General features: G+C 54.0%; 1 protein-coding gene and 1 non-coding gene across 3 annotated transcripts in view; one reads left to right on the top strand and one right to left on the bottom strand.

Moving 5' to 3' along the window:
• Window positions 1-9,839: 9,839 nt before the first annotated feature.
• The window catches only part of LOC135873300 (casein kinase II subunit alpha-like), a 57,879-nt gene continuing 52,335 nt past the window's right edge, over window positions 9,840-15,383 (bottom strand). For both annotated transcript variants that reach the window (XM_065397705.1, XM_065397706.1), the window contains exons 10-13: window positions 14,046-14,146; window positions 11,649-11,797; window positions 10,585-10,674; window positions 9,840-10,327 (exon numbers count right to left, since the gene is read on the bottom strand). In XM_065397705.1, the coding sequence (XP_065253777.1) occupies window positions 10,212-10,327; window positions 10,585-10,674; window positions 11,649-11,797; window positions 14,046-14,146 (456 nt within the window). In that variant the 3' untranslated portion in view covers window positions 9,840-10,211. The remainder of the gene's footprint in view (window positions 10,328-10,584; window positions 10,675-11,648; window positions 11,798-14,045; window positions 14,147-15,383) is intronic.
• Window positions 12,647-12,840, top strand: LOC135875296 (U2 spliceosomal RNA). The gene has a single exon (XR_010561184.1). It is a non-coding gene; the product is annotated as a U2 spliceosomal RNA (small nuclear RNA).

Genomic DNA, 15,383 nt, shown 5'->3' with positions numbered 1-15,383 from the left:
AAACCGTCCCATGGCCTCCTTGCTGGGGTGGGGGGAAGGGAGGCAGTGACCATGCCCCGTCCCCTCCATGGAGATGGGCTCTTCTCAGGAAAGGGACCAGCTGCTCATTTTCCCCCTGTAGCAGCAGCGGTCTCCTCTCCACAGAGCTGGGACCAGCGCAGTCACATGGTCAATCTCAACTCCCTTCTGCTAACTGCAGCTCAAGTGGAGTTGCGGATGGGCCATGGCAGGGAACTGGGGCAGCTCTGCACCTAGGCCACGTTTTCATTCTATCTAGTAAATGCAACGTCCCTTAACCTCTGGATCTGAGCAGCCAGAACCCTCTGCCACCTAGGCCCTGCTCCAGTGAGGCATTGTAGACACAGCTCCGGTAATGGCTCTCCAGCGCCATCTGCCGGAAGGAAGGGAAAAGACACACAACCTTGGCAGATGCTGCCAGACCCCATGGCTAAGGCACCCCCTTCAACTGCTTGTGCTGCTGCAATGGCTAAACATCCCAGCCAGCCTGAACTTCCTCCACCACAATGACCAGCATGAGAAATGGTGGTGCTGCCTCTGGCTCATGAGTAAATGCTTATCCTCCATTCCAGGTCACAGGCCCTGGTTCTCATGGGGAATTCAATCACCCTGACATCTGCTGGGAGAGCAATACAGCAGTGCACAGACAATCCAGGAAGTTTTTGGAGAGTGTTTGGGGACAACTTCCTGGTACAAGTGCTGGAGGAACCAACTGGGGGCTGTGCTCCTCTTGACCTGCTGCTCACAAACAGGGAAGAATTGGTAGGGGAAGTAGAAGTGGGTGGCAACCTGGGCAGCAGTGACCATGAGATGGTCAAGTTCCGGATCCTGACAAAAGGAAGAAAGGAGAGCAGCAGAATATGGTCCCTGGACTTCAAAAAGCAGACTTTGACTCCCTTAGGGAACAGATGGGCAGGATCCCCTGGGAGAATAACATGAGGGGGAAAGGAGTCCAGGAGAGCTGGCTGTATTTTAAAGAAGCCTTAATGAGGGCACAAGAACAAACCATCCCGATGTGCAGAAAGAATAGCAAATACGGCAGGCAACCAACTTGGCTTAACAGTGAAATCTTTGAGCTTAGATACAAAAAGGAAGCTTACAAGAAGTGGAAACTTGGACAGATGACTAAATATTGCTCAAGCATGCAGGAGTGAAATCAGGAAGGCCAAAGCACACTTGGAGTTGCAGCTAGCAAGGGATGTTAAGAGTAACAAGAAGGGTTTCTAGAGGTATGTTAGCAACAAGAAGGCAGCTAGGGACAATGTGGAACCCTTACTGACTGGGGGAGGCAACCTAATGACGGCGGATGTGGAAAAAGCTGAAGTACTCAATGCTTTTTTTGCCTTGGTCTTCACAGACAAGGTCCGCTCCCAAACTGCTGCACTGGGCAGCACAATATGGGGAGGAGGTGAGCAGCCCTCAGTGGTGACAGAACAGGTTCAGGACTAATTAGAAAAGCTGGATGTGCACAAGTCCATGGGTCCAGATCTAATGCATCCAAGGGTGCTGAGGGAGTTGGCTGATGTGATTGCAGAGCCATTGGCCATTATCTCTGAAAACTGGTAGCAAGTGGGGGAGGTCCCAGACGATTGGCACTATATTTGCCTTTTTCCAATCTTTAAAAAAGGGAAGGAGGAGAATCTGGGGGACTACAGCCTCACTTCAGTCCCTAGAAAAATCATGGAGCAGATCCTCAAGGAATCAAGTTAGAAACACTTGGAGAGGAAGATGATCAGGAACAGTCAACATGGATTCACCAAGGGCAAGTCATGCCTGACCAACCTGATTGCCTTCTATGAGGAGAACTGGCTCTGGGGATATGAGGAAAGCAGTGGACGTGATCTAGCATGACTTTAGCAAAGTTTTTGAGTTGGTCTCCCACAGTATTCTTGCCAGCAAGTTAAAGTATCGATTGGATGAATGGACACTAAAGTGGATAGAAAGCTGGCTAGACTGTCAGGCTCAAGGGGTAGTGATTAACAGCTCAAGGGCTAGTTGGCAGCTAGTGTCAAGCAGAGTGCCCCAGGGCTTGGTCCTGGGGCTGGTTTTGTTCAACATCTCCAATAATCTGGATGAGGGGATGGATTGCACCCTCAGCAAGTTCACAGATGACACGAAACTGAGGGGAGAGGTAGATACTCTGGAGGGTAGGGATAGGGTCCAGAGTGACCTAGACAAATTGGAGGACTGGGCCAAAGGAAATCTGATGAGGTTCGAGTGCAGAGTCCTGCACTTAGGACGGAAGAATCCCATGCACTGCTACAGACTAGGGACCGAATGGCTAGGCAGCAGTTCTGCAGAAAAGGACGTAGGGGTCACAGTGGACAAGAAGTTGGATATGAGTCAGCCGTGTGCCCTCCTTGCCGAGAAGACTTATAGCATCTTGGGCTGCATTAGCAGGAGCAATGCCAGCGGAGCGAGGGAAGTGATTTAGTGCTATTTGGCAGGGGTGAGGCCACAGCTGGAGTATTGCATCCAGTTTTGGGGCCCCCACTACAGAAAGGATGTGGACAAATTAGAGAGTCCAGCGGAGGGCAACAAAATTATCAGGGGGCTGGAGCACATGACTTGTGAGGAGAGGCTGAGGGAACTGGGATTGTTTAGGTTGCAGAAAAGAGTGAGGGGATTTGATAGCAGCCTTCACCTACGTGAAGGGGGGGCTCCAAAGAGGATGGAGCTCAGCTGTTCTCAGTGGTGGCAGATGCCAGAACAAGGAGTAATGGTCTCAAGTTGCAGTGGGGGAGGTCTAGGTTGGATATTGGGAAACACTATTTCACTAGGAGGGTGGTGAAGCACTGGAATGGATTATCTAGGGAGGTGGTGGAATCTCCTTCCTTAGAGGTTTTTAAGGTCAGGCTTGACAAAGCCCTGGCTGGGATGATTTAGTTGGGGATTGGTCCTGCTTTGAGCAGGGGGTGGGCCTAGATGACCTCCTGGGGTCTCTTCCAAACCTAATCTCCTGTGGCTTTTAATCTCAGCCATGGAAAGACAAGGCAGGGGTGCCTCACTGAAGGGGAGTAATACTACCCCCTTACCACTTAGTCACAAGGAAAGTAAGTCTGTCTGCCAATCTGCTAGCATGGGAGAGATGAAAACCCCTCCAACCCCAGCTTCAAGGTCCAGCAGGGTCCATCTTGGCCCTGTAGTAACTGAAGGGAGGTGGCAGTTTACCACCCCTGTGCACCTTACTTTAGTCATGGAGCTAGGGCCAAACTCCCTTCTAATTATCTAACAAATTGATGATTTTAACCCTAACCTAACCCTTTCCCATGAGGGTTAACCTTAACCCCTGCCCATGAATGGAAGGGGGAGGTGGCACCCTGCATCATGGGCACGGGTTAACCTTAACCCCTGCCCATGAATGGAGGGGGGAGGTGGCACCCTGCATCATGGGCCCAAGGCTGGTGCAACTAAGGAGAGGGTGGTCATGGCTTCTCAGAGGAAATGAGACCCTGGCCTGAGGGTACCTGGTCAATGTAAGGTGCAGAGGGGGTGGGCTACAGCCTCTTGTAGCAACCAGTGCTGGCTGTGGGCAAGGTGCAAGCTGCAGCCAGCTGCTGTTCCTACCCTTCTTCTGGGGGTGGGTGCTGCCTCCCATGCCCGCCGTCCCCTGTCTTCAAGCAGGGTCCGCTCCAGCTGAAAGAGGGAGGACTGGACCTCCCCCCTACCCCCACCTCCTTCACTACTCCCCGGGCAGAGCCCCAGGGCCAGTGGCTGCAGTCAGGGTCCCCAGCAGGGAGCCCAGGCAGAGTGGTGGTAACAAAGGGGTGCAGGGTTAATAGGCCTGCACAAGGGGGCAGGGCAGTTGCTGGCTCTGCCCCTGCAGACACGGCTCTGCACTGATTACTCCCATCCTCTTGGGAAGGTTTTCTAGAGACAGTTACATGAAAAGAGCAAAAAGAACAGGAGTACTTGTGGCACCTTAGAGACTAACACATTTATTAGAGCATAAGCTTTCGTGGGCTACAACCCACTTCTTCGGATGCATATAGAGTGGAACATATATTGAGGAGATATATATACACACATACAGAGAGCATGAACAGGTGGGAGTTGTCTTACCAACTCTGAGAGGCCAATTAAGTAAGAGAAAAAAAACTTTTGAAGTGATAATCAAGATAGCTCAGTACAGACAGTTTGATAAGAAGCAAGTGTGAGAATACTTACAAGGGGAGATAGATTCAATGTTTGTAATGGCTCAGCCATTCCCAGTCTTTATTTAATCCTGTGTTGATTGTGTCTAGTTTGCATATCAATTCCAGCTCAGCAGTCTCTCCTTGGAGTCTGTTTTTGAAGTTTTTCTGTTTTAAGATAGCCACCCGCAGGTCTGTCAAAGAATGGCCAGACAGGTTAAAGTGTTCTCCCACTGGTTTTTGAGTATTATGATTCCTGATGTCAGATTTGTGTCCATTAATTCTTTTGCGTAGAGACTGTCCGGTTTGGCCAATGTACATGGCAGAGGGGCATTGCTGGCACATGATGGCATATATCACATTGGTAGATGTGCAGGTGAACGAGCCCCTGATGGTATGGCTGATGTGATTAGGCCCTATGATGATGTCACTTGAATAGATATGTGGACAGAGTTGGCATCGGGCTTTGTTACAAGGATAGGTTCCTGGGTCAGTGTTTTTTGTTCAGTGATGTGTGGTTGCTGGTGAGTATTTGCTTTAGGTTGGGGGGTTGTCTGTAAGCGAGGACAGGTCTGTCTCCCAAGATCTGTGAGAGTAAAGGATCATCTTTCAGGATAGGTTGTAGATCTCTGATGATGCGCTGGAGAGGTTTTAGTTGGGGGCTGAAGGTGACAGCTAGTGGTGTTCTGTTATTTTCTTTGTTGAGCCTGTCTTGTAGGAGGTGACTTCTGGGTACTCGTCTGGCTCTGTCAATCTGTTTTTTCACTTCAGCAGGTGGGTATTGTAGTTTTAAGAATGCTTGATAGAGATCTTGTAGGTGCTTGTCTCTATCTGAGGGATTGGAGCAAATGCGGTTATATCTTAGAGCTTGGCTGTAGACAATGGATTGTGTGGTGTGTCCTGGATGAAAGCTGGAGGCATGTAGGTAAGTGTAGCGGTCAGTAGGTTTCCGGTATAGGGTGGTATTTATGTGACCATCGCTTATTAGCACAGTAGTGTCCAGGAAATGGACTGCTTGTGTGGATTGATCTAGGCTGAGGTTGATGGTGGGATGGAAATTATTGAAATCATGGTGGAATTCCTCAAGGGCTTCTTTTCCATGGGTCCAGATGATGAAGATGTCATCAATGTAGCGCAAGTAGAGTAGGGGCGTTGGGGGACGAGAGCTAAGGAAGCGTTGTTCTAAGTCAGCCATAAAAATGTTGGCATACTGTGGGGCCATGTGGGTACCCATAGCAGTGCCGCTGACTTGAAGGTATATATTGTCCCCAAATGTGAAATAGTTGTGGGTGAGGACAAAGCCCACGAAAGCTTATGCTCTAATAAATTTGTTAGTCTCTAAGGTGCCACAAGTCCTCCTGTTCTTTTTGCGGATACAGACTAACACGGCTGCTCCTCTGAAAAGAGCAGTTGTCAATGACCCCTCTGCAGTGAGGTAGAGCTACAGGGGGAAGCCTGGGCCAGTGACTGACCAGAAGGTGGTAGCAGAGCAATTAAGCGTCACTGCAAGAGGCTCCAGGTGATGCTGGGTGCGCAGGGGAGCAGAACCACAGAGCCAAAGGAGCCCTGAGCATTTCAGGGGAGAGGCAGCTGTCCGCATCCCAGGCTCAAGGGAACTGGGGGGGTGCTGCTCTTCCAGAGCCAGGCCCTGCCCAGCTACACAGCACTTAGGGAGCCGTAGGTGTGTGGGACTTGCTGGCGTAAGGTACACTGGCCCCACTGTGGCAGCAGGCATGGGAGGGTCGGACCTTCCCTGGAGCCCAGGAGGGAGAGCGCTAGGGGCAGAGGAACACCAGGGCACCAGCTGGAGGATGGGCGCTGACCCCTCCTGGGCAGGCTGCTCTCCAGGGGCAGAGTTCGTGCCTTCCAAACAATGGTCCCTAGGCCTGCTGGAGCTGAGCAGCCACTAAGGGACATCGCCAGCCCCCTGGGAGGGAACCTTAGTTGTACGGCAGCAGCAGCAGGAGTTCTCCACTGCCCAACTACCTACACAGCGCCCACCCCCTCCGTCCAGAAAAGTCCCAGAGCTGCTGCAAACGGCCCTCACACAGGCAGCCTGGCAGAGAACTTACCACTCAGCAAGGAGCCGAGTGCAGGGGAAGCAGGGGCTGGTGTAGTGCCTGACTGTGATTACCTGCCATTTACATAGGTGGCCAGGGCTGGTGGCGGAAGCAGTTACATGCTACAGCTACAGCCACTACCTAGTCATTGCCTTTCCCAGCTAGGGAAGAGAAAGAGCCTGCCTTCTTCCCAGAGCCTGTGGGGCTGTCAGGAGAGAGGGGCTATGGGGAGACAGACAGCATAGGGTGCTTGGGGAGGGGTGTCAGATGGGCTAGTGGGGGAGGACAGACTGGGGCAGGGGTTGACTGGGAGTGGAGGCACAGGTTGACCGGGGGAGGGAGGTGCAGGGCCACAGGGTGATGGGGGAGGAGATGCAGAGGTACATAGGGACAGAGGGTGACTTGGGGGGGGGGGGACAGGGACATGAGTTTGGCTGAGTGGGGGCACAGAGCCACATGGCAATGGGAGGAGTAGGGGTGGAGGGACACATGGGGACAGGGGCAGATGTGCCTGACTGAATGGGAGAGGCTAGGGGTCAGCCTAGGGCCTGCATTGGGGGAAGCTCCTTAACAGTCCCTCCCTGCCCCCCCCCGCAAAAAAACCTGTTCCATACTTTGCCCACCCATACCCAACAACCCTCCAAGTTCACACCCAGGCTCCTTCCCAGCAATCTACTTCCCTCTCCCTCTGCCCCTCTGTTACCCCTAACTCCCCCCAGTCTTTGCACTGCTTCTGGGGGGGTGCGGGAAATACGGTTCTGTATTGTAGTTTAAATGAATTATTACTGAGTTCTGTATTAACGTGCTTAGAAAGGAATCTATTTGTCAAAAAACATTTCCTGAATCTTTTGTCATCTATATCTTGAAATAAATGACCAAAAATAATTGAAACTGGTGTGATTATATTGTGTTATTTTGACAAATAAAATGTGCAGAATTTGAAAATACTGGGTGCAGGATTTTTAATTTTTTGGCACAATCCCCCCAGGAGTAACTAATGGAGGAGGCTGGAACTAACTCCATACACCCAGTGGTCAGGGCTTTGGCCCCTTCTCTCCCCGCACACAGGCAGCACAAGGGGAGAATTCCTGAGCAAACAGGAGTAAAAGAACCCCAGGGCCATTAATACCAAGCCAGAGGGGAGGACAGACCACAGCCTGGGCCCTGTGGGACATTTCAAATCCCAGTGGTCCTGTTGGGTTCTGGCAAGTGGACAGGCGCAAGCCGGAATAGGAGCTGCAACCTGGCACACTCAAGGTAGGCGTGTGCCAGGGTCTCACCTGTCCCTCTGCGGCATGAGGATCAGGGACAGGGTGAACTGCACCGGGTACATGCCTGTGCTCACAGGTCCATGAAGGAGCTGCCAACTAATATCCCTGGCGGGCCGTGGGACCAAGGTGGAATACAGGCTGGCCCCCCGGGATTCCTCACCCTCACTAGACCCTACCACTTAGTGTCCGGGCAGGACACGAGGGTGAGGAAATGGAGAGTATGGAGCACGAGCGTGTACAGATGTGCCCTTGGCACGGTTCGAAAGCGAACCGGCTGCAGGTCACTTAGCCGGCTCGGGGTTTCAAATCCCGGCGTGAGCAGGTTAGAGACTCTTCTCCCGCCAGGGAAACATGCACAGGCCATCCCAGCATTTACCCTTCCTCCTGCTGACCGCTGGGATAGCGCCAGCTAATTGCCCCTCTACGGCTGGGGTACCTGCTCTACTGCTGCTCTGGGGGGTGGCAAAGAGCTGCAGGGACGATTCGAGGGCTGGAAAAACTGCTTTAGAGTGAGATGACTGAGAAGCTGAATCTTACCCCAGAGAGGATTAGGAGGTGACGAGCATGGCCTACAATGGGGAGAAGATAGCCCCCTCAGCTGTAAGCATTCACCTGGCAAGGTCAGAACAAGAACCCAGGGGTAGAAAATGAAGTTAGACAACTTCAGACTGGGAATAAGGTGCAAAATTTCCAAATGGAATGAAAGTAACTATTGGAACAACTGACCTGAGGACACGGAGAATTCACCATCGCTTGGCGTTTCAATCAAGACTGGACATGTCTAAAGAGAATGCTCTCGCTCCACCAAACATAGGGGCTTGAGGCAGGAATTACTGGGTGAAACGCTATAGCCTGTATACGCAGATCAGACTAGATCACACAATGCACTCAAACTCTATTACTGCCCCTGAAGCTCCATAGGAGGACTTGAGACTATGCCTGCTTGTTTGGACACGGGTGGAGGGGTTTGGGCATCACCAGGACCTCCTCATTGCTGGGAGGGCAACCCGGGCCACCTGTGTCAGCTAAAAAATAGCAAAGAGGTGGCAGCCTTCACCTGAACAAATTAAGTCCAAGACAGCAGAGAGTCCCGGGGCACCTTATAGACTAACAGATGTATTGGAGCATGAGCTTTCGTGGGTGAATACCCACTTCGTATTCACCCACGAAAGCTCATGCTCCAATACTTCTGTTAGTCTTAAAGGTGCCACAGGACTCTGTGCTGCTTTTACAGATCCAGACTAACATAGCTACCCCTTTGATACTTAAGTCCAAGACATCCACAGTCCTTCCTAGAAGTGCCAGGAAACCGTGGCAGTCATCAATTGGAGAAGACAGCAAGTGGTAACAGCCTCATCAGGTCTCAATGCTCTGCACCGTCACCCCAAAATCTTCCCTGGACAGAGGTCACAGGGGGAAGATCCCTCCCTGCCCTGGAAGGCATGAACGTAGCGGGGTCTGTGAACCGATGAAGGGGCTCTGGTAGATCTATCCTCACTGAGGAGATTTACAAAGTGCCCGGCTGCTGGGAGGGTTCCTGGACCTGAGGCTTTCTGCTCACTATCACTAGTGGCAGAGAGGTCACCTCTGAAAACTCCCAACACTGAGACCTCTGCTGCTCACCAGTGTCTCCAGCCCCAAACTCTGGAACAGCTAACAGAGGAAGGTTCCCTGAGAAGACACATGGTCGAAGAAGGCTTCGCTTTATAGATACCAGAGAGCTCGGCAGCAACAGCTCCCCTCTAGGTGTGCAGCAACGGATGAGTTTGCAGGAGCAGGTGTTTCAGATTCAAAAGCCAAAAAGCAGCAAGGCCCTATCAGTGCTGCAGCACGGCGTCAGGACACCAGCTGTAACCGACTGCTGACTGGGCCCTGGACCTATGCTTCCTCCCATCCTTGGATTCTGAGGGGGTCTACACAGCTGGCCAGGGCTCAGGCTGCAGGGCTGTAAAATTGCTATGCAGATGTTTGGGCTGGGGCTGGTGCCCGAGCTTTGGGACCTCACAAGGAAGGAGGGACAAACGGGACGATGCCCAGTGCTCCCTCGGCACAGCCTAGAAAGCAGATAAATACTAACCGATCGGTAAGTTCAGCTGGAGGTGAGTGAGCGAGGGGACACGCCAGGGGATTCCGGCTCCCTGCCTATGGCAACAGAGGGGAATGAATGATAGCTGGGGGTCAGACGAGGTGATCAGAACGGTCCCTCTTCTGGCCTTAAAATCCGAGTTCTCCAGAAGGAGCATTACTATCCTCAACCCTGGCTAGTGGTCACCGCCCGAGACACACTCCCTGCCCAGGATACACCAAGCCACTCAGAGTCCCTGGCCCCAGACCAAGCCACTGGCCATGCTGTCCTGTTAGGGACATAGAAAATAAATTTTATTATCCATTTTAAATTTCTACATTGTAGTTGCATCACTAACCATGATCCTCATGAGAAGAATGCAGCTAACTCTTTACCCTGACAGACAACAAGATCAGCCTTTGGCCATAGCCAGAGAGTTTGAGATCGTTACCGCACAGAGGGGAAAAAGGAACCTATGTTTTTGCTCTTTTTTCATTCTCAACAGAAATACAAATAAAATTCCAGAGAGCCCCCCGGTTCCTGCCTTCTGGAAAGCTGCTGCTCGCAGATGGCAGAGTGGGTCAGCGCTTGGAGGAATAGGGCAGCAGCGTACGAGGCAAGCGCAGCCGTGGCAGGGCTCGAAGCCAGCGGCTGAGAACTGAGTTCAGGGCTGCACTCCAGCTGCAGCAGGAACCGGCGACCCCAGAGCGTTCGGAGAGGAGATGACGGGCGATGCGGCCAAGCTGCCAATGGGCTGGGCTGCAGACATTGAGGTAAGACCTGTGCCAGGGAGAAGGCAGAGAGTCAGGTCAGCAGAGACAGCAAAGGAACAATGGCAGGGAGGGAACCGGCCAGAGGCTGCTCCTCATGGCACCCCCTACCCCACTCTAGAGCGAAGGCCGGGTCCCCCAGAATGCCAATCCAGCTCCCTGGAGAGGCAGTCAGGTGGGTGGCACAGGAAGGGCAGCCCTGCCCATCTTCCCTGACCGGAGTCATTCCTCCTCAGTACCACAGGGCTCCAGAACACAGGACCCTACCTGCCAACATACTGGAGGAGCTGACAGGTGTGTTACTGGCTGACAGTCCAGCTGAGGTGCCCATCCTGGCTGGATCTTTCGCTATGGGATCTGCAAGGGAAAGGGTGACTGAGACGAGCATCCGCACTCACAAGAGACTCCAAACCCACGGAGAGAGCTGGGTGCTTTCGGAGGGTCTCCCTGATAGCAGCAGCAATGGAGACCACGCAGCAGGCCAGTGGGGGATGCTGGCAGGTGGCCACAGACAGGGGAGGAACCGCACTCAGGGTCAAAGGTGAAGCTACACCCAAGGTGGGGGAGGCAAGTGGGAAATCCGGGAGCTTGAACACAGGACACTCCGCTCCCGTAAGAGACGGGGACCGCCAGCTCACTTTGTCAGGCAATGCAGGCAAGCTGCCCCCGGGAACGCTGGATATCAGCAGCCACGAAAGAGAACGGGAGAGACTCATTCCAACAGCAGCAGTGTGCATGGGGCTCGAGACAGGAGGTGACTCACTCCCTGCCCTGGGGAGTTTATCATCTACATCGGACACGGACAGCACAGTAGTGTCAGCAAAGGGGAGGGAATCCAGCACTTGGGGGGCTGGTCTCTCCCCACAGGGAGCAGCATCTCTAAGCCGCTTTGCTTCCCCCAATTGTGATGGCCAGTCGTTTTACAGGTGCGGTGCCTGGGTAGGAACGGGCAGCACTCGAGCAGGGGGTGAGGAGAAAGGAAAGTGCAGACGGCTGAGCAGGAAGAGAGAAGGGCAGAGGACCAAGAACGGAACCATGGGGTTGCCAGAGGGGCCCAGAGACGCTGCTCAGCGATAGAGCGGGACCAGGGCGGAGTGGGCTGCAGAGCAGGCGTCTGCACCAAGGGGAGGTGTGGAAAGGAGGCTGCTGCCCAGACGCTGGCCGTGCTGTGGCCCGAGTGACACTTGTCCAGGAGACTGGGGAGGTCCCAGCAGTGCACAGCTCGAGGCGGGGCAGGGACTGAGATCCGAGGGCTGGGAGAGGGGATGGGGGCTGCCAGGACAGAATGGCCGGAGGAGAGAGAAGGCAACACTGGCGTTTCTCCTACGCACAGAAGTACGGGTGCTCCATGGCCTCCCGGGCAGTGAGTCGCGTCTGGTGGTCGTAGCGCAGCAGCTTGTCCAGGAAGTCGAGTGCCTCTGTGCTCACGAGGTGCTGGTTCTCGCTGTGCACGAAGCGCTCCCATCGCTTGCGGGAATGTCTGCAAGGGAGGGAGACAGCCTGGAACCCGGCCTGCTGCACCCTAGCCCATGCCCCTGGAGCTCCCCCCACACTAACGCACGCCCCAGCCATCCCAGCAGTGCTGCAAGTCAGCCCCCTACCAAATTCACAGCCATGAAAAACACGTCACCCCCTGTGAAATCTGCTCTTTTGTGTGCTTTTACCCTGTACTATACGGATTTCACAGAGGAGACCAGCATTTCTCAAATCGGGGGGCCTGACCCAAAAGGGAGTGACAAGCGCGGGGGCAAGGTTACTGTAGGGGGCTCGCTGTATTGCCACCCTTACTTCTGCGCTGCCGTCCGAGCTGGGGGGCCGGAGAGCGGCGGCTGTTGGCCGGGCGCCCAGCTCGGAAGGCAGCGCTGCCAGCAGCAGCAGCGCAGAAGTAAGGGTAGCAGTCCGGCAAGGCCCCTCCCCACAATAACCTCACGACATCAACCCTACAATTACAACACCCTGACATTTCAGATTTAAATAGCTGAAACCATGAAATTTATGATTTTTAAAATCCTATGACCATGAAATTGCCCAAAATGGACAGTGATTTGGTAGGGCCCTACCCCTACAGCATGCATCCTCCACAGCACCGTGACACCCCCTGATCTGTCCTGTACCCTGCTTTCCCCACAGATGAGCCACCACCTGAAGCGCAGCACCCAGCCAGAAACCCTACCTCCCCGAGAGGGAGGAACCAGCCAGCCTTACGGCTCTGCTTAATGGGCTCTATGAGCTAAGATCAAGGGGCAGTAGTCTCTTGGCCTATCCAAGGCCCTGATCAAGTGTCTTGATGTTTTTGGTCTTTTGGCCTCGAGATGAAAACCTTGTCTGGGTCTCTTGGACCTTGAAGTAAAATATTGTCTAAGTTCTATCTGTTCTTATCAGTTTAATATCTGATATGTCCTTTATCTGAGGACTGTGTATTAAATTGATTAATCCCAAACCAGCACACACTTGGTCATCAGCTCCTCCGCCTGTTCTTTCTTCAGGTGGCTCTACACAGTCAGCCACCAGGGGGCAAGGCGGAGAGAGCGGCTACATCAAGCCACTGTTCTGGAGGTGCCCAGTGCAGGGATGGGGTTACCTCAACCAAATCACCAGCTTTACTTCTGCAGGGAGCTGAGGTCTCATCTGAGGGGCTAGAGAGAACTCCCCTGATCCCTTAACTCCCCTGAACACAGATGCTGCCCTGAGTCAGAATTTGGCCAGGCAGGAGGGCTAACCCATCATCTCGGTGTCCTGAGAGCTTTATTACTAAACGAGTTCTTCTGTGAACCTGCTGCGACAGCCACGTGGAATCATGGGACTGGAGCTTCCAAGTGCAGGGTATTAGATACACGGATTATAGCCTCTCCTACCCCCCATGTATGTGACGTGCGGTCTCCCTGAGGCGCGTGGATAGGGAGAGTCCCTGTATTTCTCCTAGACAACGCTTCAACTTTGTCTAACGTACTGAAAGTTTACCAATGAAATCCAAACCCCAGGGCCTCACTTTTAGGTCTCCCCAGAAAACAGCCGGCACCCCCAGCACCACACTGGGGGATGGTACACGCTCAGAGGGAAGCGTTCCCCCTGCTGAATCACCCTTACCCCTTCCTGAACCCTGTTTTCTGGGGAAGGCTCCATTCACGTACTGAACCAGCCTCACTTTATCGTCTTGGATCTTGACACGGTGTGTCTGTCACCGAGATCACGGATTCTGTGACTTTCCAGGACCTCCGTGACTTCTGCAGCGGCCAGTGCGACTGACTCCAGGGCTGCTGGGGCAGTCTCAGGCCACCGCGCTGCCCCCCCTCCCCGGAGGACCAGCAGTGGTCCCAGGCCGTGGACCGCCCCCCCCGTCGAGCACTAGTGGCGGTCCTGGACCGCTCCCTGCCCCAGAGCACCCAAGATTTAGTCAGGGGTATATAGTACAAGTCATGGACAGGTCACGGACCGTGAATTTTTGTTTACTGCCCGTGACTTTTACTAAAAATACCTGTGACTAAATCTTAGCTTTAATCACCACCACTCGCTGCAGCAATAGCTCAAGACCACAGATTAAGAGGCCAGAGTAAAGCTCACCTCACCTGCTGGAGAAAAGGCCACCTAGGGGGTCAAGTGTGGCCAGTACAGTGAGACTGCTAGTTACCTGCACTGGGGAGAAGCTAGGTCAGGACATCCTTAGGGGAGATTCAGGGAGGGAAGGAGACAGGAACTCCAGCCACCCCCCCGCTGCCCCGGGCACCCACCTGCCTAGGATATCATTGAAGCGGGGATCCAGCTCTATGTTGTACTTGTCAATGTAGTCGTACAGGTCCTCCGTTCCCAGCACTTTCGCGATCCGCACAAGCTGGGGGAGCGGAGAGAGAAAGAACCACTAAATCCAACAGCACAGGGTCACCAGCCACATCTGGGCTGTACGTGATTTTCCATACCAAGCAAGTCTGGCATCTGGGATACAGCAGCAGAGCACAGAGACAGAACGCGAGGCCTAGCTGCAGGCCTGCACCACTTCACTGCCTGACATTGGAAGCCTCTGTGCTAAGCGCTGCAGGGACAACACCGAGACAATGCACACGGTGGGGGGGGTCTGCTTGGAAACAGGGATCACCTCACCCTTCCGAACAGTCCTCTGGGGGCTGCCCACTAACGGCGGATTTAAGGCACCCCAGTGAGTGCAATACACCAGGCCCTAAGAGGGGGTTATAAGGCCCTAGGTCAGCATTCAACAGAGACAGACCATTAGCATCACTAACGCCAGCACATCCCTGTTGACTGCTGCTCCCCCTAGCTGAGGAGGAGAGGGGAGCCCAGGCGCGAAGGAACCTGGACCGGTGGAGTATCGGCAGAGGGCAGTGAAAGGTCTCTGCTCAGCTGCTGCTGACAGCAGAGGTGCCGGGTGCAGGGGAGGTCCCAGGGCCTGGCTGACAGCAAGGTCTGAAGGACACTATGATTTCCGCTATGTCTGCACGACAGAGCCGAGGCCAGCCTAGCCCCCTAGCGCGGACGCCAGCAGGAAGAGATTTCCAGCCAGCGTAGGAATGCCACCCCGAGCAGCGTTAGCTATGTCGACAGCAGCTCTCGTCTGTTGGCAGAGCTGCGATTGCCAGCACAGCTATGGCGCTAGGGCAGTGGTTATTTCACACCCACCAACACAGCCGTGCCAGGATATGCGTACACCAAGCCAGGACTACACCACACCCTTACTTTGGGATAACTACATCACTCAGAGGTGTGAAAAATCCACCCCCCTGAGCGACGCAGTTACACCGACCTAGCCCCCCGTGTAGACAGCGCTGTGGGTGACACAGCTACCGAGGTGGGGTTAAGCCGATGGAGAGCTGTCTCCTGTCGGCTTAGAGCAGGGGTCTCAAATACGCGGCCCGTGGGGTTATTTTCTGGGGCCCGCGAGCTCCTCGCAGCCCCCCCGCCCTCCCCCAGTGTTTACCTAGAGCGGCTCCAGCCCAGCACGCACTGGGGGCAGGGCAGGCTCCCTGCCTGCCCCTGCGCCGCTCCGGGAAGCAGCCGGAACTTGGGGGAGGAGGGGCACATGGGTCTGTGTGTTGCTGTTGCTTCAGGCACCGCCC

This window comes from Emys orbicularis, chromosome 2 (genome assembly GCF_028017835.1).
Source record: "Emys orbicularis isolate rEmyOrb1 chromosome 2, rEmyOrb1.hap1, whole genome shotgun sequence".
Lineage (NCBI taxonomy): Eukaryota > Metazoa > Chordata > Testudines > Emydidae > Emys > Emys orbicularis.
Note: the sequence above shows the minus strand (reverse complement) of the source record. Positions and strands in the feature narration are given on the sequence as shown.